The 23630-nt window shown below is 42.3% G+C and overlaps 1 protein-coding gene across 1 annotated transcript in view; it reads left to right on the top strand.

Moving 5' to 3' along the window:
* Positions 1 to 23265, top strand: part of KCTD21 (potassium channel tetramerization domain containing 21) — a 35560-nt gene extending 12295 nt beyond the window's left edge. The window contains exon 2 of the mRNA XM_043991184.1: positions 22054 to 23265. Coding sequence (XP_043847119.1) covers positions 22082 to 22864 — 783 coding nt within the window. The 5' untranslated portion in view covers positions 22054 to 22081 and the 3' untranslated portion in view covers positions 22865 to 23265. The remainder of the gene's footprint in view (positions 1 to 22053) is intronic.
* The last annotated feature ends 365 nt before the right edge of the window (positions 23266 to 23630 follow it).

Raw genomic sequence — 23630 nt, 5'->3', positions numbered from 1 at the left:
CCTCTAGAATTCTTTGCTCTTTGGTTCTCTCTGTCTTTAACATTTTATGATCTAAGGTCTCTTCCAGTTCTAACATTCTATATATTAAGCTCTCTTTGGCTGTTGATCCATTGTGTTCAACTCTTCATGACCTCTTAGCAATGTTACTGGAGTGGTTTGCCATTTTCTTCTCTAGTGAATCCATTTTGTTAGGCAATCAGAGGTTAAGTGACTTGCCCAGCATCACAATTATGAAGCTTTGAGGCTACATTTGAACTCAGGTCAGGCCTGATTGCAGGCCCAGTGCTCTATCCACTGACCCACCTCTGAAGCTCCATTCTAACTAAAATTTTGTGATTTATTCTGCATAGCCCAAAAGTGGAAACAACAGAGTGGTTTGGAAAAAGCCCTGACCTTGAAGTCAAGAAACCTGAGTTCTGGTCTGAGATCTTCCTCTAATTTGCTGTGAGCCATTGGTCAAGTCATTTCTCTTTGGGCCTCAGTTTCCTCACCTGTAAACTTTTAAAATTAATTTGGGGGGGCAGGGCAATGAGGTTTAAGTACTTGCCCATGGTCACACAGCTAGCAAGTGTCAAATGTCTGAGGTTATATTTGAACTCAGGTCCTCCTGAATCCAGGGCCAGTGCTTTATCCACTATGCCACCTAGCTGCCCTCCTGACCTGTAAAATTAATGAGGACTAGAATAGATTGGTCTTCAAAGTCCCTTCCAACTCTACATTCTCCGAGAGGGGAAAAAAAAAGCTCTCTTCCCCTTCTGAGCACATGAACCTAGGCATCACCCTCTCTATGTAGGGGCCTGTGCTGTAGAGCAAACACATGAAGAAGATACGATACCTGCCCTTGTGGAGTTGCACAGACTATTAGAGAGGAATCAAACCAATCAACTAGTATGTATTAATTACCTACAGTGTTCCAGGCTCAGGAAATGCAAGGACAAGAATGAAACAATTCCTGTTTTAAGAGTTCACATCCTAGATAACCCGTACATATATAAATAATTACAAGGTAGCATTTAGTGGAGGAAGGAATGTATATATGAAAATGTAGGTAACACAGGGCTATATATACCAAAAAGCAAAGGAGCATTGTAGGATTCTTTCATAGGGTTGTAAATTTACAACCGAAAGATCAATCAATTAGCATTTATTAAGCCCTTACTATGTGCCAGGTGGTAGGTGGTAGGTATATGCAGACAAAAGTGAGACAGCCCTTACCCTCAAGTATTCTTATAGGTAGATACAACCTATTTAGGGGACTCTTGGCCAAAGGAAGGAGGTTTTGATCTTGGGAGTACAGGGATTAGGAGTAAAAGGAGAATGATTGCAAATAGGGGTCAATTGGGAGCCACTAGAGCTTCTTGAGCCAAGGAGTGACCCAGTCAAGCCTGTATTTTAGGAATATCCATTTGGAAGCTGTATGGAGAATGGAGGAGGGACTGGGAGCTGGGAAATGGATCAATAGGCAGTTGTAATAGTCATGGTCCAGGTGAGGACCAAGGCTTAGGGAGGTGACTGTGTGAGAGAAGACTTGGCTCTCTGGGATCTCAGAGCACCTGGTGTCTCTGCTTTTTCAGGGTCCACAATGAATGGAGATCTTTTAGTGATTCCAGTGTATAGAAGCTGAGAATCTCAGAACTCTAGGGGCCATTGTCAGGCATTGAGGCCAGCCTCCTGGCATAGCAAGTCTATAATAGCACCTTAAATCACTCTAGTTTTCACCGGGCTAAGATGTCAGTGAAGGGTGTGGGCCTTTGCGTGGGGATGCAGACTAGTATGGGTTGATAGCTTTGAGGCAGTAGAAAGAAAACAACCCAAGGAGTGAAGCCCTCTCTCCCACTAATTTACTGGATGGCCTTGGGGTAATAATAGCTAATAATAATAACAACAGCAGCTAGTTTTTTATAGTGCTTTGAGGTTTGCAATCACCCTGGGAGGTAGGTGCTATTATTATCTTCCTTCTGCAATTGAAGAAACTGAGGTGCACAGAGGTTATGCAATTTACCCAGAATCACACAGCTAGAATCTGAGGCAGGATTTGAACCCAGGTCTTCCTGATTCCAGGTCAATCACTGTCCACCATGTCACGCTCCATTTTGGACCTTTGTGTCCTCTGTAATAAAGGTGGCTGAACTATATCAATTCTCTTCCATTTCTCAGATTGTATAAAATCCACGCAGGCGGTTGGTGGGTGTGGCTTGGGTTGTGCTTCTGCCTCTCCCCACCCAGTTGGAGTCCTGCCCTTGAACCAGACAACTCTGCAACTAATCAGCTCATTAGGTCTTAAATTTCAGGAGGAGGGGTGCCAAGTCGACTGCTTAAAAAGCCAGGAAGCAGAGCCCCAGGGGAGATTAGCCTCCCCATTTCCTGAATGTTCATCTTGGCCATGGCTTTGCTCCAACGTCTGCCCTAGACAGTCAGCCATCCAGGCTGTGGGTGGGCTCCTTCTCCTTCCTGTCTCCCTTCCCTGGAGGGTCTGTGGTGGCATGCTGGCAGAGACTAGGTGGTTTCTGTGGTATTCTCCCGGAGGGTTCATAGTTTTCATCACTCCCTCTTCTCTAGATCTTTATAGGGTTTTGTTTTTCTCAGGCTGGTAGCACAAATGTTGTCAGCTCCCTTATACGGGTGAGAAGACCCAATTTTGACAGTGTTTTGCACACAGTAGGCATTTGGCTTGCCCAAGGTCATGATAACAGTCTATTTGTTTACTGTGGTGTAGTGGAGAGTGCAGAACTTGGAATTCTTGGAGGCCTTGAGTTCTAATCCTACCCTTGACACTTGCTTCTTGGTTGTTGTTGATTAATTTTCAGTCATGTCCAACTCTTCATGACCTCATTTGGGGTTTTCTTTTTCTTTTTCTTTTTTTGGTGAGGCAATTGGGGTTAAGTGACTTGCCCAGGGTCACACAGCTAGTAAGTATCAAGTGACTGAGGCCGGATTTGAACTCAGGTACTCCTGACTCCAGGGCTGGTGCTTTATCCACTGCGCCACCTAGCTGCCCTGGGGTTTTCTTGGCAAAGATACTTGGAATGGTTTGCTATTTCCTTCTGCTCATTTTACAGATAAGGAAACTAAAGCAAACAGGGTGAAGTGACTTGCCACAGGTCACACAGATAGTAAGTAAGTGTCTGAGACCAGATTTGAACTCAGGTCTTCCTGACTCCAGGCCTGGCAGTGAGCCACCTCTAGCTACCCTTTACTTCTTGGACAAATTACCTAATCTCTGGGTCTCAGTTTCCTCATCAATAAAATGGAGATTTGATGACTTGACTCCCTGTGATATTACCTTATAGTATGCTTATACACACTACTTATTTGCATGTTGCCTGCCTGCCTCAGTTTCTTCAACTATAAAATGGTGATCGTAATAGTACTTACCTCATAAGGTTCTTGTGACTATCAAATGAGATAAAGCCCATAAAATGTGCTGAATTTATTTAGTGCCTGGTACTGAATAAATAAATGCTTGTTCCCTTCCTCTTTCCCATTATAATGTAAGTTTCTTGAAGGCAGAGACCAATTTTTAGCCTTTTTTGGTCTCCTCACTGCTTAGCCCAGTGCCTGGTATATAATAAGTACTTAATAAATGCTTATTGACTGACACACTGACTGGCTAGATGCATGATCCCATGACTCAGAGTCATTCAGTAGAGAAATTGCTAGATTTAAAGACAGATGACCTGAGTTCAAATTTTTGCTTTACTCTTTACTATCTGTATGACTTTAGACTAGTTCCTTAACCTCTTGCTTAGTTTCCCCATCTTTAAAATTAAGGAGTTGAACTCCCTAACTCAAGCTCTGTCTATAAAGCTTTGTCCCACAGGGAACAATTCAGCTGGTTATAGCTTATTGATGACAAAGGCTGCAGTGATGTGGTAAGCCAGGCAGTGCAAAAAAAAAAAAAAAAAGCTCCTGCTTTTTGCTCTAATTGGGTACAAAAATGAGGTCCAGTAAGGAGCTCCTCACCTCTTCAAGGCCTGCAGACTCTCCTGAGTGGCTCCTCAACATTAGGGCTTGTCCTCATCTATCATCAAGAGTATAGAGCTGGGACAACTAGGTGGTACAGTGGATAGAGCACTGGCCCTAGATTCAGGAGGACCTGAGTTCAAATGGGGTTTCAGACACTTAACCCGTACTAGCTGTGTGACCCCAGGCAAATCACTTAACCCCAATTGCCTCACTTTAAAAAAAAAAAGAGTATAGCGCTATCAGGGCAGCTGGGTGGTACAGTGGATAAAGCACCAGCCCTGGATTCAGGAGGACCTGAGTTCAAATCTGGCCTCAGACAGTTGACATTAGCTGTGTGACCCTGGGCAAGTCACTTAACCTTCACTGCCCCACAAAAAAAGAGTATAGAGCTATCATAGAACCCAAATGTGGAACTGAAAGGGCCTTGGGGATCGTCTACTCTAATCCTTATTTTATAGAACAGGAAACTATGCCCGCAACAGGTTAAGTGAATTCCTCACATTCTCACAAGTAGTAAGTGGCAGAGTTAGGTTTTGAACTCAGGTCCCATGACTATTTCCATTGTGACAATTTCACCTTTCCCAGATGCAGCAATCTAGGGTAAGCAGATACCAGGCAACTTTCAATATGTCAACTGTAAGAATGATGATGTTTGATATTGAATAATAATCAACTGGTATTTAGAGTGTTTTAATATTTGCAAAACATTTTACATGAATTATCTTATTCGAGCCTCACAACAATCCTCCAAAAGCAGAAGCTACAAGTATTAACATCCCAAATGGGATCATTTGGGTCATATGCTAGATAATGTAGCAGACAGAGCATTGGAAGACCTGAGTTCAAATTCAGCCTTAGACACTTTTTAATTGTGCAATCCATGGCAAATAACTTAGGTTCTGTTACCTCACAGGGCTGTTATAAGAATCAAATAAGATAATATTTGTAAAGTGCTTGTTCTGGGGTAGAAGTTACAGGGAAGTAGATTTCAGTTCAATAACAGGAAGATCTTTCTAACCATTTTCTTGTTGTTCAGTCGTGTCCAATTTTTCATGATCCTATTTGGGGTTTCCTTGGCAGAGATATTGGTTTGCCATTTCCTTCTTCAGTTCATTTTACACATGAGGAAACTGTGGCAAGCAGGATTAAATTACTTGCCCAGGATCACATAGCTATCAAGTTTCCAGTGCTGGATTTGAACTCAGGTCTTCCTGACTCTAGCCCCAGCACTCTATCCACTGTGCCACCTAGCTGCCCTACTTCTAACAATTAGAACTGTCTAAAAGTAGAATGGACTGACTCAAAAAATAATGAGTTCTTGATCACTGCTTGTATTCAAATGGAAGCTGGATGGCCACTTGTTGGAGAGGCATAGTGCACAGAGCACTGGACATGTAGTCAGGAAGATCTGAGTTCAAATGCAACCTCAGAACCTTACTAGCTATGACACTGAGCAAGTCATTTAACCTGCCTTGGTCTCAGTTTCCTCATCTGTAAAATGGGGATAATAACACCTATCTCCTAGGATTGTTGTGAAGATGAAATGAGACGTAATTTGTAAAAAAACACTTTGCAAATCTTAAATCACTGCACAAATGCAAGGATGATGATAACAATAATGAGGAGGAGGATGCTATAGAGATGATTCTCATTCCAGTATTTGTACAATTGTGGCCATTTTTGTGACCTTGTGGACCATACTGTTCATGGGGTTTTCTTGGCAAAGATACTATATTGGTTCACCATTTCCTTCTCCAGTTTAATTTAATTGACTTGCTCAGGACCACACGGCTAGGAACTATCCTGAGGTCCAATTTGAACTCTGCGCTTTCTGACTTCAGGCCTAATGCTCTATCCATTGAGCCACCTAGCTACTCCCCCCCCCCCCCCGCCCCTTTCTGGTATGTGTTGGGTTATATGCCTTCTAAGATCTTAAGTTCTAAAGGAGGAGAAGACCACTCCCAACCCCAATCTGAGAAAACTAAAACTCAAAGAAAGGTTATGTGACTTGTTTAAGCTTCTACAAGTAATAAATGTCAGAGGAAGGATTTGAACCCAGATCCTCTGACTCCACAGCTATTCTCCCACTTCCCATTTTACCATAATGCCTCCTTCCCTTTTGATTGTGAGAATTTATGAACCAGTAAATTATTAGGACTATAAATCTAGAGCTAGAAGGGACATTATATGTTAGCATAAAAATCATATTTTTTATGAAAAATATCTATTTTTCAAAACAATAAAATGAGTGAAAAGAATGGCATTGTTTTATACATTTTTATAAATCTCTCTAATGTCTGGCCATTCAGAAGACAACTGAATTCTCAGATCTGCTTCTTTAATTCAACTTGTTATAAAATGTTGCTTTGGTTAAAGTATATAAAGAAAATCTGACCACACACAGATATGTAGTTGGAAAAGGAAGGGCTATTTTAATAACTAAATAATGCCTTAGTATTATTATGAAAATAGTTTTGACATTAAGGGCCCCTTGAAAGGGTCATAGCATCTCCTAGGGGTCCATGGACCACAGTTTGAGAACGACTGTCTTAGAGTATAGGATTCCTGGGATAAGAATAACTGACATGGATGGCTTTGCATATGTTATTTCATTTGAGCCTTATAACAAGCCTGTGAGGTTAGTAATATGGGTATTATCCCCATCAAAGGCAGCCAGGTGGTGCAGTAGATAGAACACTGGACCTAGAATCAGGAAGACTTGAGTTCAAACACTTACAAGCTGTGTGACCTTGGGCAAGTCACTTCACCTCTGTCTGCCACAGTCTCCTCTTCTGTAAAATGAGGGTAATAATCACACCTAGCTCATTGGTGAGTATCAAATGAGATAATATTTGTAAAGTTCTTAGGACAGTGCCTGGTGTTTAGTAGGTGCTTAATAAATACCTGTTTCCTTTCTTCCATTTTATAGGAGAGGAAACTTAAATTCAGAAAAGGTAAGGGACAGGCAGAATTTTAGCCCACATCCAACACTCAGACCACTACGTCTGACTTGTATAAGGGCAGGATTGCAATGTCATTGCTGCTTTATTTGTTTATTTTTAATGAAATTAGATGACTTTTGTTTGAAGGATTTTACAACATTCAGGAGATAAAGGGCTACGCCTTGGGACTGTGTTAACCAATGATGTTCTTTTTTTATTGTTGTTATTTGTTATCATTGGCAAGTGGCTTATGTTCCTCCTAGCCTGGGGAAGCTTAATGGAGAACAGTTGCCTATAAAGATTCATCACCACCACCCTGCATCTGCTGCTAGCTCACACTCTGCCAAAAATGTAATAGGTGACCCATGGGTATGTCACCATCACCCCGGGCCTCAGTTTGCCTATCTGTTCATTGACTGAGTTAGACCAGATCCAGGGTTCTCAACTTGGGGTCTATCGCTGTTTTTTTTTTTTTTTGGTTTGGGTTTTTGTTTTTTTGTTTTTTACATTTTGATCCCTGTGTTCCAGTATAACTGGTTACCATGGTAATCTTGTTTTTCCCATTTATGACGTTAAAAACAATATGCGTCACCAGACTGCCAGGAGTGCTCATTGCATACACACACACACACACACACACACACACACACACACACACACACACACACACACACACGATTAAGAGCCCTCTGGCTATATGATCCTTAAAAGTCCCTTCCATTTCTAACATTCTGGTCCTTTCCAGCATTAATAGCAACATCTTCTTTGTTTTGAGATTCCCTGCAAACTCAGATAGTCTGTGTTCTAAGATCACTTCCAGTTCTAACATTCTATGTTCTAGGGGCCTTTCTAGTTAATCATTTAGTCAACAAACATTTATATAGTGCTTACTATGTGCCCGGCACTGTGTTGGGGGGGGAGGGGTGGAAATAAGCATTTATATAGCATTAAATGCCAGGCACTGTGCTTGAGGGTGGGGCTGAAAATAAGTATTTATATACCACCTACTATGTACAAGGCACTGTGCTAGGATGATAGTGAAAATAATCATTTCTATAGCACCTACTGTGTGCCAGGCACTATGCTAAGTTACTCTGAAAATAAAAATACAAGCAAAAAGAAAGGCACTCCTTCTCCTCATGGAGCTTGTATTGTAATGGGGAAAGAACACATTAAAAAAAAAAAAAGGCTGAAAAGGAGCAAGGGTGGGGGAGGGTAGATGACACGATAGAGTCGTTGGAATTATTGTCTGATGAGAAATGAAGAGGTGACTGTCCTGGGCTGTTTATGTTTGAAGGTCCCTCCGAGGTCTGACATTCCACTGGTCCATTGGTTCCATGATCCCTTTCTATTCTTAGATTCTATTTTCCAAGGCCCCCTTCAAGCTCTAATAGTTTATTTTCTAAAATCCCTTTTAGCTCTGACATTCTCTTTTTTAAGATCTTTCCCCAGCAAGCGTTCTATGTTCTAGGACATCTTGCATTCTATTCAATGATCCTTTCCAGTTCTAACATTCTACATTCACAGGACCAGAGATTTAGAGTTGGAAAGGCCCTTAGAGGCCTTCAGATTTCACTCCTTTATTTTACAGATGAGGACCTAAGGTCCAGAGAGGTTATATATGACTGACCCAAGGTAGTAAGTGACAAACCCAAAATGGAAACCCAAGCTTCATGATGCCAATCTGACCTTCTTACCTGTATTGCCTCCCTATTTTCTGTGTTCTGATAGTTTCTGTACCAAGTTACCTTATAGCTCTCTCATCCTATGTCCTGAGGTCCATATGAGACCCAACATTCTGGGATTCTACAACTCTTTTTGGAAGCAATTTTATGTGAGGGCTGGGTCTTCAATGATGGCCTCTATTTTTGGAGCTGTATTATGTCATGAATCATGAGGCTCTGACCTTTCCCCTACCCTTACCATGATCATGTCTCCATTCCTAACACTGTGGTTTCTAACCTCGTCTTGGTTTCTCTTACCACTCTTGGTCATGAGCTCCCCTAGGAATTTCTTCCTCCTGCCTTCCATTGCTTTTACCCTTTTCTCTTAACCCCACCAACCTCTCCCCTTTTCTGAGAGACTAAAGGAGTTATCTCTCCTCCCTTTTCATCCTCAGACTATAAGGGTACATTGGTTGTTTTCTCTTATCCTTCCCTCCCCTCTTCCCATTTGTACAACTTCCCTCTGTTATTCCCACTCACAAAAGCTACTGATTTGCTTATAAGGAAGGGATTAGGAGATTTTGTTCATTAATTCAACTCTTCCACTTTTGCTTCTCATACTTCTTTAAGTTCCTCTTAAATCTTTAGCTCTTCAGTCCTTTTTATCCCTTAATGATGCCTCTTGTATTTTCCTTTACCCCAAAGATCAATTTTCCTTGTTTTTTTTAAATGATAATCTATAAAACCTGAGAGAATTCATCTTGCTGTTTATTTCTGTTTATTCTCTTTTTTTCCTTTTTTCTTTCTCTTTTCTTTTTCTTTTTTTTTTTTGGCAGGGCAATGAGGGTTAAGTGACTTGCCCAGGGTGGCACAGCTAGTAAGTGTCAAGTATCTGAGACTAGATTTGAAGTCAGGTCCTCCTGAATCCAGGGCGAGTGCTTTATCCACTGTGCCACCTAGCTGCCCCTGTTTATTTTCTTTTTTAAGTTCGTCTGTTGTTTAGGTATTTACGAGTTAACTTAATCTGTTCAGCTTTTTTATTTCATTTATTTATTTTTGCCAGAATGTTTCCAATGGCTCTCTTTTGTTTACTATCTATCCTTTTTTGGTTGATTATTAGGCTCAGTTTGGGGCAGGTAGGTGACACTGTGGAGAGAATGCCAGATTGGAGTCAGGAAGACTCATCTTCCTGAGTTCAAATCTGGCTTCAGACATTAATAGATGTTTGATCCTGGGCAAGTCACTTAACGCTGTTAGCCTCAGTGCCTCATCTCTAAAATGAGCTGGGGAAGGAAATTACCAAACTACTTCAGTATCTTTGCCAAGAAAACCCCAAAATGGGGTCAACGAAGAGGGGGACTGAACAACACCAGCCACCAAGCTCAGTTTTGGAGTATCTGTTATTTGGAGTTGTATCTTGAGATCTTTTGCATTTTGCAATTTATGATTCTTATGATTGTTCTGGAATGCAAAATAATCTCATATCATTTGTATTGCCTTTATCACATATTTGAAGATCTTCCTCTTAGATTCTTTTTTTCCCCCTTTTTTTGTTTGTTTGTTTGTTTTTGCAGGGCAATGAGGGTTAAGTGACTTGCTCAGGGTCACACATCTAGTTAAGTGTCAAGTATCTGAGGCTGGATTTGAACTCAGGTCCTCCTGAATCCAAGGCCAGTGCTTTATCCACTGTGCTACTTAGCTGCCCCCCTCTTAGATTCTTAGAAAATGTGTTTGTCACTGACACTGTCCAATTAAACACCATGCCCCTTGAAGTTTGAAGAACAAGATTCTTTCTGGTGATGATCTGTGAATCTCTTGATTCAACCTGTAGTTCTGATGTCATATGACCTTGTCTTTCATTATTCTGGAATTTTCACTTTCCCCACCTTCTTCCCTTTGAGTGAGGGAGCACCATCAGTGTCTGTCACCTATTTTATGGTTGGACAGTCAGAAGCAGTTTAGGAAGAATCATGACTATGGAGGGTCACTGTATCTAGACCCATAGTTGGGAGCCAGTTCTAGCTTACTTGTCAGAGACAGGGGACTGAATGAGAGCTGGAAGTATTAAACATTTCTGGTGTTGATGCTTGAGGTTTTTGAGTTTGTGTAGGGGTTCTGTATGCTTATGGTGTTTTGCTGTAATTACTCCATATTTGGCATATGGTTCCTTTCTTTTGGGTCTGGGATTTGAAAGTTTGTAGGAAACAGCTCTCTTGCCATCTTGCTGGTCACAGTCAGCCTCTGCCTTCTTGTCAATTGTATGATGCTTAAAGTCAGTCGAGAGACTTTAAATGTGCCAAGGAGAGGGCGTGCCCAAGCCTTCAGAGGGTAAGCAGGAAGCCCCTGAATTTCATTCTCTTCAGCCAGCTGAAATCCAGACTGGTGGGTGATGATGATGATGTTATAAATAACTGCATTTCTATAGGACTTTAAAGTCTAGAAAGTGCTTCCCTCACAACAATTGCTGGGGAGGTACCATCAAGACTATTTGACAGATGGGACAGGACACAGAGGGGATCATCGAGCTTACCACCCTTAGTGCCCGAGCTAGAACTTAAGTTCAAGTCTTCTGACTCCAGGGCTCTTCTTCAGGCAGGTCATAGTGCTCACCCAAGAGTCTCCTGCACACGTGTCACACAGGAAGTTGAAAACCATGCCAAAGAAGTGATGCCACCACCTGCCTTCTAGCAGCCCCTTGTGAATTTCTGCCCAGAAGGGAACAACTGTGACTCTGATGCTCTTAACACCAAGGGCTCTAGTGGGAAGAGAGAGGATTAGCAGCACCCTACCCTAAGGAGATTCCCTCCAGAAATGGAAGGAGATGCTTTAGGAACAGGTGCACAAAGTTGGTGCTAGCTCCTGTCCCACCAATCACAGAGCTCTTCTGCCTCTTCTTGTCTGCCCAGTTATAAGAGGGGCCCCTCCGGACAAAGGAGTTTCAACCCCTGAATTAAGCTATAAGGGGGGCAGATTTAAGCTTAGTGTAAGAAAGCACTGCTGGGCTGCTAGATGGTGCAGTGGTTAAAGCACCGGCCCTGGATTCAGGAGGACCTGAGTTCAAATCCAACCTCAGACACTTGACACTTACTAGCTGTGTGACCCTGGGCAAATCACTTAACCCCCATTGCCTGCAAAGAAAGGAAGGAAGGAAGGAAGGAAGGAAGGAAGGAAGGAAGAAAGAAAGAAAGAAAGAAAGAAAGAAAGAAAGAAAGAAAGAAAGAAAGAAAGAAAGAAAGAAAGAAAGAAAGAAAGAAAGAAAGAAAACACTTCCAATCAGCCATAGGTACCCTGAGATGGAGTGGGAAGAAATGAGCTCCCTGTCACCAGAAGTGTTCCAGCAGAGTTTGAAGGACCTTCTGCCATAGGTGTAAAAGACAGAATTCTTTCACTGGATAGGAGGCTGGAATAGACTGTAGGATTTACAGCCAGAAGGAACCAAAGAGGTCATCCAGGCCAGCCCTTATCTAACCAAGAAACCCTTTTACAGCATCCCAATGAGCTCTGCCTGAAGGTATCCAGTGATGGGAAAGTCGCTCCCTCCTGAGGCAGCCTGTTTTACCTGTAGACAGCTGTGGCTCATGGGTAGTTGGTCTAGCAGCCTCCAGCTGCTACCCTGCATCTTCCACCTCTTGTTCCCAGGTCTTCTTCTAGGACCTACCTCTTTTACTTCTGATTCTAGGACCCAGGTCTTCCTACTTCACATCAGGGCCTCTTTGTTCATCTTGAAAAATCCCAGTGCTTCCCTCTGTTCATCATTCCCCCTTTTATCCTGTATATGGCTTGCTTTGTATGTATTTGTTTACATATTGGCTACCCCATTAGATTACAAGGTCCTTGAGGGCAGGAACTGTCTTTTGCTTCTTTTTGTGTTCCGTCTAGTGCCTGACACACAGACTCTAAATCCTACAAGCTCTCTGTTTCTTAATCCCCATCACTTCTCAAAAAACAAACAAAAAGAAACAGAGAGCTTGTAGGATTTAGAGTTGAGAAAGACCATAGACCACGTCCTCCAATCACCCATTTTACAGAGGGAGAAGTTGAGGACCAAACTGGGGAAGTGCCCTAGGGCACAGTTCTGTTCTTCCAGAGCAGATTCAGACCCAAATCCTCTAACTCCAATCCCGTGCATTTTCTCCTATGCCCCTCTGTGGTGGGCTAGTCCAGACTCAGGCTGGTCCCCTGGGAGTTTAGGTTCAGGGTTTGAATGAAATGAGACATCGTGGAAGATTTAACATGGTTAGCAAAAGGAGGTTCACTTAGCCAGAGCAGGGGACACCATGTTGATTCCACTGAGGGCAGTTTCTCAGTGTTTATCATGTTGTCAGTCCATAATCACAGACCTCAGAGAGAGAAAGATGGAGCTCCTCTCAGCCTTTTGTAGTCAGCCAGTGAGCCAGTCCTCTTGGTCAGTCAGGTCTTACAGACAAGAACCAGCCTATGCTACATAAGGTGAAACCTTAGGACAAATTAGCCCAGACGAAAAGCCAGGGCCCTAGGAAGCATTTCTCCTACTACACAATAAGGGAGAATGAAGGAGAGGGAATCTTCTCCCTACACCCTTAAACCTAAGCTGTTTTTGTTCATTCCTTCTTTGTGGAGGGGAATGTCTTGCAAGTGAATTGAATTTAAATGAAGCAGAGCAGTGCAAAGTCATCACCTACCCCTTCTCCCTCCTTAACCTAACATACAAGGCCCAGGACTCTCAGATCGCAGGAGATTGCTGAACCAGGTCATGATTTCTAAAAGTTTTTTTAAACACAGGAATTATTAAGATATATTTGTGTGCTAAGTCTAGTGCAGAGGAAGTCAAGAGTTGAAGTCAAGAGACTTCAACTCTGGTAGGTCATTTAACTTGTTAATCTAATTCTGTGGAAAATGGTAATAGAACCTGCCCCATAATTGGGGTTTTTTTTGGTGAGGCAATTGGGGTTAAGTGACTTGCCTAGGGTCACACAGCTAGTACATGTTAAGTGTCCGAGGCCGAATTTGAACTCAGGTCTTCCTGACTCCAGGGCCTGTGCTCTATCCACTGCGCCACCTAGCTGCCCCATAATTATTGCATAATAGAAAGAGAAGATCTTTTGGAGAGATCATTTGGTGTGGTGCAAAGAGTTTTAGATTTAACTGGGAAATCTGGATTAGGTAAAGGCAGAGATGGAAGGCTTATTAAATTTGTAGAAGACCCTAACCTGGAAACGATTACTAAAATGCTAGATGACAGTACCCAAAAGGATCTTAACAGGATAGAAAGATGAGCTTAATCTAAGGTGTTCTAATTTTATAAGCATAAATGTAAGGTCATTTTGGGGTTCAAAAAATCAATTCCACAAGGAAAAAATGCAGGAATTACAATTAGACAATAGTATGTGTGGAAAATCCAGGGGTTCAGCAGACGGCCGGCTCCATGTGGGTCAGTAGTAAGTTGTGGCAGCCTAAAGGGTAATGAAACCTTTAGAAGCCTAAAGGAGCTAATGTGGAACCACTCTGAATCAGCCTGAACCAGCAAGAGCCAATTGTAAAATTTTTAGTGTGAGCATTTATAACTCAGAAATCAGCAAAGGTAATTATTTAGGTCTTGATTTATTGTTTTGTTGATTGTCTAGACTTAAGAAAGTGATAGAGAAAACGTTAATAATGTAGATTAATCTTTAAAGTTTTTTGTGTTGTGAGAAAATAATTATTAATAATCAATATCTGGGGGCAGCTAGGTGGCGCAGTGGATAAAGCACCAGCCCTGGATTCAGAAGTACCTGAGTTCAAATCCAACCTCAGACACTTGACACTTACTAGCTGTGTGACCCTGTGTGACCCTTAACCCCCATTGCCCCGAAAAAAAAATCAATATCTTGGAGGACCCAGCGATCTCCCCTTCTTTTTTAGTTGCTTTCTCTCTTCTTTCCTCCCTCCCCCCCCCAAAGTCCAGGAAATTCTAATCTTGTTTGTGACCAGCATAAGGGTACAATAGAGATGGAGATTGATTCTTTTGTCTGGCTAAATTGAACTGATGGGATTATACCACATCTAGACTTTGCCTCTTGCTCTTCAGTAAGTCTTTTGGGGGCAGCTAGGTGGCACAGTGGTTAAAGCACTGGCCCTGGATTCAGGAGTACCTGAGTTCAAATCCGACCTCAGACACCTGACACTGGGCAAGTCACTTAATCCTCATTGCCCTGCAAAAAATAGAAAGAAAGAAGAAAAAAAAAGAAGAGAGTCTTTTTGCATACTTTTCCCTGTCATTGTAGAGCTCATTTTAATTTGGACCACCCTCAGATCATGTCAACCAATGGAATTGAATGATACTAACCAATTAGCTTTGATCCATGTATAATGACCCTCCTCTATCAAAAAGGGGCCTGAGTTCAAGTATTGGCTCTGTCTTTTTTTTTTTTTTAGTGAGGTTAAGTGACTTGCCCATGGTCACACAGCTAGTAAGTGTTAAGTGTCTGAGGCCAGATTTGAACTCAGGTACTCCTGACTCCAGGGCCGGTGCTCTATCCACTACGCCATCTAGCTGCCCCGGCTCTGTCTTTTAATAGCCATGTGACCTTGGTCAAGTCACTTCACCCCTTTCAGCCTCAGTTTCCCAATTCGTAAAATGTCAATAATAATGCCTATAACTCCTTACATATATTTGAGCCTCAAGGCAGCTCTGTGATGCAGGTACTACAGTTATGATTATCCTCATAGATAGGGAGCAGATTGTGGAGTGAAGACACTGATAGGCTAAGGGGGATAGATTTTTCGAAGGAATAAGGATTAATCAAAGACTTGTGAGAAGGGGTGTGCCATGGTCTCTTCCAAGAAAGGAAGGAGCAGAAGCAGGAATCATTGCTAAGAACTGGCTGTAACATCTTTTCATTCCTCTGTAACTCCTTCCCTTGAGTTTCACTGTTGTGGAAAGGACGCTGGTCTTGGAGTCACAAGATCTTTCTAGTCCCAGTTCCAATACTCACTCTGTCATCCTGAGTAAGTCACTTCCACTCACTCATTTTCAGTTTGCAATTGTAGGATTGGAGCCTTACCTGGCTGCACTACTTACTTATGAGTCATTTGATCTTTTTTTTTTCCTTTGAAGCAATCAAGGTTAAATGACTTATCCTGGGTCACACGGCTAGTAAGGGTCTGAGGTCGGATTTGAACTCAGGTCCTCCTGACTCCAGGTCTGGTGTTCTGCTCTATATACTGTGCTACCTAGCTACCCCAAGTCATTTGATCTTAAGCAAGTCATTTAAATGATCTGAGTCTCAGATTTCCAGGTTTCCGGTTACCTCCAGAATCGAATAGAAAATCCTGCCCGGCATTTTAAACTCTTCACAGACTTGTCCTTTCCTGCTTTTCCAGTCTTAATATTTACTCCTTCCACTCTATGCTCCAGGTGCACTGGCCCACTCATTGTTCTTCACACATGACTCTCCATCTCCAGTTTCCATGTCTTTGTATTGTCAATCATTTAAGCCTGGAATCTTCTCAGTCATCACCTCTGTCTACCTCCTGGCTTCATTGGCTTCTTTCAAAACAGCTCAAAACTGGACCAGCTAGGTGGCAAAGTGGATAAAGCATGGGTCTTGGATTCAGGAGGACCTGAGTTCATATGCAGCCTCAGACACTTGATATGTGCTAGCTATGTGACCCTGGGCAAGTCACTTAACCCTCATTGTCCTGCAAAAAAAAAAGAAAGAAAGAAAAACAGCTCAAAACCCACATTCTGTGGGACCTTTCCTAATCCATTATACCCCAAATTCCCCCCAAAATTTCTGGTGCATCCCTCTCTGGGATTACCTTCCATTTATTCTCTATTTTATTTGCATGTAATCAGTATGTGAGCTCTTTCTTTGTATTGTTAGCACTTAAAGCAGTTCCTAACATCTTGTTGTTATTGTTGTTGAATCTTTGAATCTGACTTTTCCTGACCCCATTTTGGGGTTTTCTTGGCAAAAACACTAGAGTGGCTTGCCATTTCCTTCTCCAGCTCATTTTACAGAAGAGGAAACTGAGGCAAACGGGATGAAGTGACTTGCCCAGGGTCACACAGCTAGTAAGTATCCGAGGAGGGATTTGAACTCATAAAGATTAGTCTTCCTGACTTTAGGCCCAGAGTTCTATATGTTCTGCCCCCTAGCCACCCTCCTCATACCTAGTAAATGCTCACTGAATAAATGCTTGTTGTTCCTGATTCCCCTTAATGCTAATGCCTCTGCTCTAAGACTAGCTCTAATTTATCTAGTATCTATCTTCTTTATACATAGTTATTTGTTTTATTTCCCTCCAGTAGGCTACGAGACAACTCACAGAGCAGGGGAGATATTTTATTTTCTTGGTATTCCCCACACTTAGCACAATGCCTCACACACAGTAGGCACTTGATAAGTGTTTGTTGACTTGTTGACTGACTCCAAAGAGGACGTTGAACTCCTTGATTTCTAGGGACCCTTCTAAGTCTACAATTCTGATGTGGGATGGCAAATTAAGGTGATAAGATTGATCGTGAGTTGTCCCAAAAGAATTACAAGACTCAGTGCCTCAGTTTCCCAAGTTTTATTGCAATACTGTGAGTGACCACAGGGAGGACATCATGGAGGTGTCTCTCGAATAGGGAAAGGAAAGACAGTTAGTTATATTTATAGTATGGATAAACTGATTATCAATCTCATTATAATAAATTCCACTTTAGGGAGGTACATGGGAGAGTTTATCCTAATTTGAAGTTCCTGGGAGCTTAAGCCAAACCCCAAGACAGGTACCTTTATCTGTGGAGGTGTGTTTTGGGGGTTTACCTGTTATAAGGTGAATCTGGAGACAAATTTGGCCTTTTCTGCGCATGTTACCTTTTCATTCCCATGCCTAGTTTCTGAATATTTTCATTTATCAATTAGAATCTCTACAGCCGGGGCAGCTAGGTGGCTCAGTGGAAAAAGCACTAGCCTTGGATTCAGGAGCACCTGAGTTCAAATCCAGCCTCAGACACTTGACACTAGCTGTGTGACCTTGGGCAAGTCACTTAACCCTCATTTCCCCACCAAAAAAAAAGAATCTCTATAGCCTGTCTCTATGTCTGAGTGGTGATTAATGAAGGCCCAAGTCTTTAAGTTATCCATTAATCCCTTTGGGAGCTGGGGTCTGTAAATTATAGCCCCTCTTGAGCTCAGATCTAAATTAGAGCTCGAGTCTTAAGTTTGTCTGTTAACCCCTTTTAGGTACTATTGATAGCTACTATAGGTTACCTGTTAACTCTTTTAGCCTCCGCCATCAATTCCATGATTCAAAGTCACCTTAATCTCCAGGAATTTCAGTTTCTTTTCGAATAAGAGTAGGAGGTTGTGGTCAATAGAAAGGGAAGATCAGAATTCAAATCCTTATTAGCTGGGTGACTGTGCACAAGTTACCTAATCTTGTTGAATGTCAGTTTTACAGCTCTTTTGTAAAATGGGAAGGATGAGACTTGCCCGACCTGCCTGACTTGCCTCACACATCCAATGGGGTTATTGTGGGGACAGCATGTTGTAAACCTTGAAACACTATAGAAATGTGAGGGATTATTATGACTTCCCTCCCAATGTGGTATAGTGAACAGAATCTGAACCTGGGTTCAGAGGGCAGCTAGGTGGCGCAATGGATAAAGCATTGGTCATGGATTCAGGAGAACCTGAGTTCAAATCTGACCTCAGACACATGACAATTTACTAGCTCTGTGTGTGTGTGTGTATGTGTGTGTGTGTGTGTGTGTGTGTCCCTGGGCAAGTCACTTAACCCTCACTGCCCCGCAAAAAACAAAACAAAACACACACACACACACACACACAAACCCAGAAAGACATGGGTTCAAATCCCACCTTTGGCATTTATTAGCTGTGTGCTCTTGGGGGTAAACACTCAGTTTCCTCGTCTATAAAATGAGGATAGGGACACCTGGAGCACCTACCTCTACCTATTGTAAGACTCAGCCTTAAAGCTTTTAAAAGTTTAAGCTTTAAATTAAAGCTTAAAACTTCACTAAGGTTTTTGAGATATTCTGTATATTTATCATTATTATTAAGACAGTGCTTTGTCAACCATAAAGCACTAGAGAGATTGGAATTCTTTTAAACTCTCTTGGAGCATTTGTCTCACTTGTGCATTTCAATTACATTTCCATAAATGAGAAGCACCATCAAACAGATTCGTGTAGGCAGTCCCTGCCCTCAGGGGTTACACCATATAAGCAGGAAGACCTAGTCCAACCAGTTTAACCGAAGGAGTGCTCCACTCAGAACTGGAGGAAGAGAGGCCATAGCTGTCTGGAGTGGAGTCACGCTCCCCTCCCTGGTGTCTCTGCCAGGTACCCTTCTGCAATTCTACAAGAAGAAGCCTGGGGGGCACAGCCTGTGTACCTTTGGCACCCACGCTGTCGGGTACTGGGCTGCGCAGACAAATCCAGTTGGCTTTGGGAGTTAAGGCAGGCCCAGCCCAGCCAGGCCAGAGAGAGGCACGGGCCCTGGGAGAGGTAGATCTCCCACATTGCCAGCTCCCCAGCATAGAATTCAGCAACCTTCCTCTTGGAGCTGAACACAAGGGAGAGCTCCTTCTCACCGGTGTGAGTTAATCTCACTGCAAAGCTAACAAGGGAAGGAAAACCAGCAGTCAGTAAGTACTTGGGTGCTGCTGTCAAACAGCTCAGGAAAGTAGTGTCACTCTCTGTGCCTCAGTTTCCTCTTTCTCCTTAGCCTGAGGATCCACTTTGGTTCCTGCCTGACCCTCTTGGAGAGCAATGTGCTGAGTACATAGAAACTCGGTAAATAAAAATGATTGTCATTATTGTTAATAATAATGATCCATATTTTTGTAGCACTTTTTGTTTTGTTTTTGTTTTTTGCAGGGCAATGAGAGTTAAGTGACTTGCCCAGGGTCACACAGTTAGTAAGTATCAAGTGTCTGAGGCTGGATTTTAACTCAGGTCCTCCTGAATCCAGGGCCAGTGCTTTATCCACTGTGCCACCTAGCCATCCCTGTAGCACTTCTAGAGTGAAATGAATTATCTTGGGTCACAGCTAGTGGCAAAGCTGGACTTCTAAAGTAGTGAGTTCACTGTCATTGGTCATAGGGTCATTGATTTAGAGCTGGAAGGGACCTGAGAGGTCATCTAGGCCAACCCCTTCAGTTTAGAGATGAGGAAACTGGGACTTAGGAGTTCAGATAGCAGCTGGATGAGTCCCTGGAAAGAACGCTGTAGGGGCATTTGTGTGAGGTTGGAGGGTAGAAGGCTGAGGTAAGCTGGATCAAAGCTTCTTAAACTGTGGGTCGTGACCCCCATGGAATCCCGTATCTGAATGTGGGGGTCGTGAAAAACGTGGCAATAATAAAAGGTTATGTATTCCTATTTTGTATACCTGGAGTTGCACAAAAATTTCTCTAGCAAAAAGGGGTCGTGAGTGGAAAAAGTTTAAGAAGCCCTGAGCTAGATAATCCCTCATGGCCTTGTTAGTGTGAAAATTTTTTATCCAAGTCTTAAAATTTTAGGATGACTTGTTGATTGATGGATGAAACGATCTCTGTATGATCAGATGGTCAATGTGCAGCTGGATTTCATCTCCAATTTAGCCATCATCCCTTGTAAGCTCTTGGAGCAGGACTGGGGAGGGGGCAGTGGATATAAAGCAGCACAGGAAATCCAGGTGAGCCTACAGTAAAGACTCCTTTGCAGAATTTTAGAAAGGAATAAGAATTAAAAATTGTGCCCAATTCCCTAAGATTAAATATTAGGACACAGTTTGTTAGAAAACAACATATAAGTTCAGATCCTGAGACGGATTTCAGAGAAATCTGGAAGGACTTGCAGGGACTGATGATTGATTGAGTGAGATGAGCAGAACCAGAACATTGTATATAGTATCAACAACATTGTGTGTTGATGAACTGTGTGATAGACTTGATTCTTCTCAGCAATACAATGGTCCAAAATAGTTCCAAAGGTCTCATGATGGAAAATGCTCTCCAAATCCAGAAAAAAAAAAGAATTGTTGAATCTGGATGCAGATCAAACTATACTATTACTATTGTTTTTGTTGTTGTTTTTCTTTTTTGAGGTTTTTCCTTTTTGCTCTGATTCTTCTTTCACAGCATGACTAATGCAGAAATATGTTTATTGTGATTGTAAATATATAACCTATATCAGATTACTTGCTTTCTTGGAGAGAGGGGAGGGAGGGGAGGGAGGGAGAAAAATTTGAAACTAGAAATCTTATAAAAACAGATGTTGAAAACTATCTCTACATGTAACTAGAAAATAATAAAATATTTATATGGAAAAAAAAGGGACCTGAGAGGTCATCTAGTCCAGCCCCCTGGACTAAGGGCCCTTTGAGCTCTGATATTCCATGTTCTGACATTCTCTATGTGTATTAATACTCTGGATTCAGTGTTCCAGCAATCTTTGTTCTAATGTCCTTTATAGGTCTAATAGGTAGAAGGTCTCTTCTAGTTCTACCTTTATTTTAAGGCCCTACTACCTCTAACTGTTGAAGATTCATTCTATGGAAAAAGGCAGACCATCAGAAGAAATGCAAATGAGATTTAATAGACAGTCCCCATTGGATTGTAAAATCCAGAGAGCACAATTAGCGCTAAACTTTGTATCTCCCTAATGATGGAGAGAGGGAATAAGCATTTAAGTCCTACTATGTGCCAGGCACTGTGCTTATCACTTTACAAATATTATCTCATTTAATCCGTACAACCACCCTGAGAGGTAGGTACTATTATTATCCCCATCTTACAGTTGAGGAAATTGAGGTAGACAGCTTAAGTGACTTACCCAGAGTCACATAGCTAGTAAGTGTCTGGGGTCAGATTTGAACATGGGTCTTCCTGACTTTGGGCCCAGCATTCTATCCACTGTGCTGCCTAACTGCCTTTGATCAGCTAGAAGGAGGTACTCTATAAATATCAAAGATTTTTTATTTGAAGTGAATTCTCAAGAAGATGGCCACTTGGAGTTGAAAGTATCAGTCAAAATGCAGAAATATGTTTAATGTGATTATACATATATAACCTATATTGGGGATTGCTTGCTGTCTTGGGAAGAGGGGAGGGAGGCAGGAAAAATTGAAACTAGAAATCTTAAAAAAAAACAAATGTTGCAAACTATCTCTACATGTAACTAGTAAATAATAAAATACTTTTATGGGGAAAAAAATAAAGTATAGTCAATAGATTTGGGGGAACTGGCTGTTGTCTGAAACAGGACTGATCAGATAACTTAATAGCAAGCAGCTTTGTTCAGAGAGAAGTAGGATTCAAGGATTTTGGTCACTAAATCTAATTTATCCATTTTTTCATTCAACAAATATTTCTTCATCTGAAATGGTATCAACATAGTTTTCTGGATTTAAAATTAAAACAAAAAGAGTTCAGAGCTCTGATTATCCAGAGATGACTGTGCATTGTGTGCAATATAAAGTGTGAACACTTTATAAATGCTGATGGATTAATTGCTATTCCCCCTCTAGGTTTTTCTCAACTTCCTAACTTCTCACCATGTCTGACCCCATCACTCTGAATGTTGGAGGAAAGCTATACACTACCTCCCTGTCGACCCTGACCAGTTTTCCTGACTCCATGCTGGGAGCCATGTTCAGTGGGAAGATGCCCACCAAGAAAGACAGCCAAGGCAACTGCTTCATTGACCGCGACGGCAAGGTCTTCCGCTACATCCTGAACTTTTTGAGGACCTCCCACCTGGACCTCCCTGAGGATTTCCAAGAGATGGGGCTGCTCCGGAGAGAAGCAGACTTCTATCAAGTACAACCTTTGATTGAAGCCCTTAAGGAAAAGGAGGTGGAGATGTCCAAGGCCGAGAAGAATGCCATGCTTAATATCACCCTGAACAGACGGGTTCAGAACATCCACTTCACTGTGCGGGAAGCACCTCAGATCTATAGCTTGTCTTCTTCCGACATGGAGGTCTTCAATGCCAATATATTCAGCACGTCGGGCCTTTTCCTGAAGCTCCTGGGCTCTAAACTCTTTTACTGCTTCAACGGCAACCTGTCTTCCATCTCCAGCTACTTGCAAGATCCAAACCACCTGACTTTGGATTGGGTGGCCAGCGTGGATGGCTTGCCCGAGGAAGAATACACCAAGCAGAATTTAAAGAGACTGTGGGTGGTACCGGCCAACAAGCAAATTAACAGCTTCCAAGTGTTTGTGGAGGAGGTATTGAAAATTGCACTCAGCGATGGCTTTTGTGTGGATTCTTCCCACCCTCACCTCTCTGATTTTATGAATAATAAGATTATTCGATTAATACGGTACAGGTAAAATGGTCCAGCACATATGCAGTCTACAAGATAACACAAGGTCAGCAGAGTGTTTCTCTTAAAGCACCGGCTAAGAGACGCTCACCAGCAGTGTGATACAGAATCATATACTAATATGTATTAATCACTAAGCAGGAGTTGATTTCCCCCCCTATAATGTAGCTATCTGTATGCCCTTTCAGAATATATGTGTTCTCTGGTCAGAGGGAACATTCTTCTCCAGGTTTGTCAGGGTATTGCTGGTGTATTACCAGGGATGGTGGGTCTCCTGATATTCTTCAAAGGAGGGAGCTGATGGTCTTTATGGCTGGGAAAAAGAAGTGTCAGACTCTCCCCGTGGGTTGCCTTCCCACCTCTACCATTGGTCGGGACCTCAGTTAACTCATCTATGCTAAGGGATAATGCCATGTTGGGGGTGGGGGGGTGGGGAGGGGAAGTGTGAAGCTTGTAAAATCTGTTCACTGCTCTGGGATCAGAGCCAAGCTCATCTATCTCATCCATAGCAAGTGAATTTCTGCAGCCCCATAGTTATTTACATGGAAGGCCAAACATGTTTGGCTTCGTTGGAGCTGTGTTGTGTTCATGGAGATTTTCTTTTCTGCTTTGGCAGTAATCTCCAGGGAAGGGGGAGGAGGCAGGAAGACATTGAAGAGGCAAGTTTGAGCACAAAACAAACCATAAGAAAGATTTGAGTTTTGTCCTAAGCTTGGCCACAGCTTAGAACATAGACTTTAGTCATGGACCTTAAGACGATTGATTGAGAGTGC

This window comes from Dromiciops gliroides, chromosome 3 (genome assembly GCF_019393635.1).
Source record: "Dromiciops gliroides isolate mDroGli1 chromosome 3, mDroGli1.pri, whole genome shotgun sequence".
Taxonomy (NCBI): Eukaryota; Metazoa; Chordata; class Mammalia; order Microbiotheria; family Microbiotheriidae; genus Dromiciops; species Dromiciops gliroides.
The sequence above is the reverse complement of the archived record's forward strand: the minus strand, read 5'-3'. Positions and strand labels throughout refer to the sequence as shown.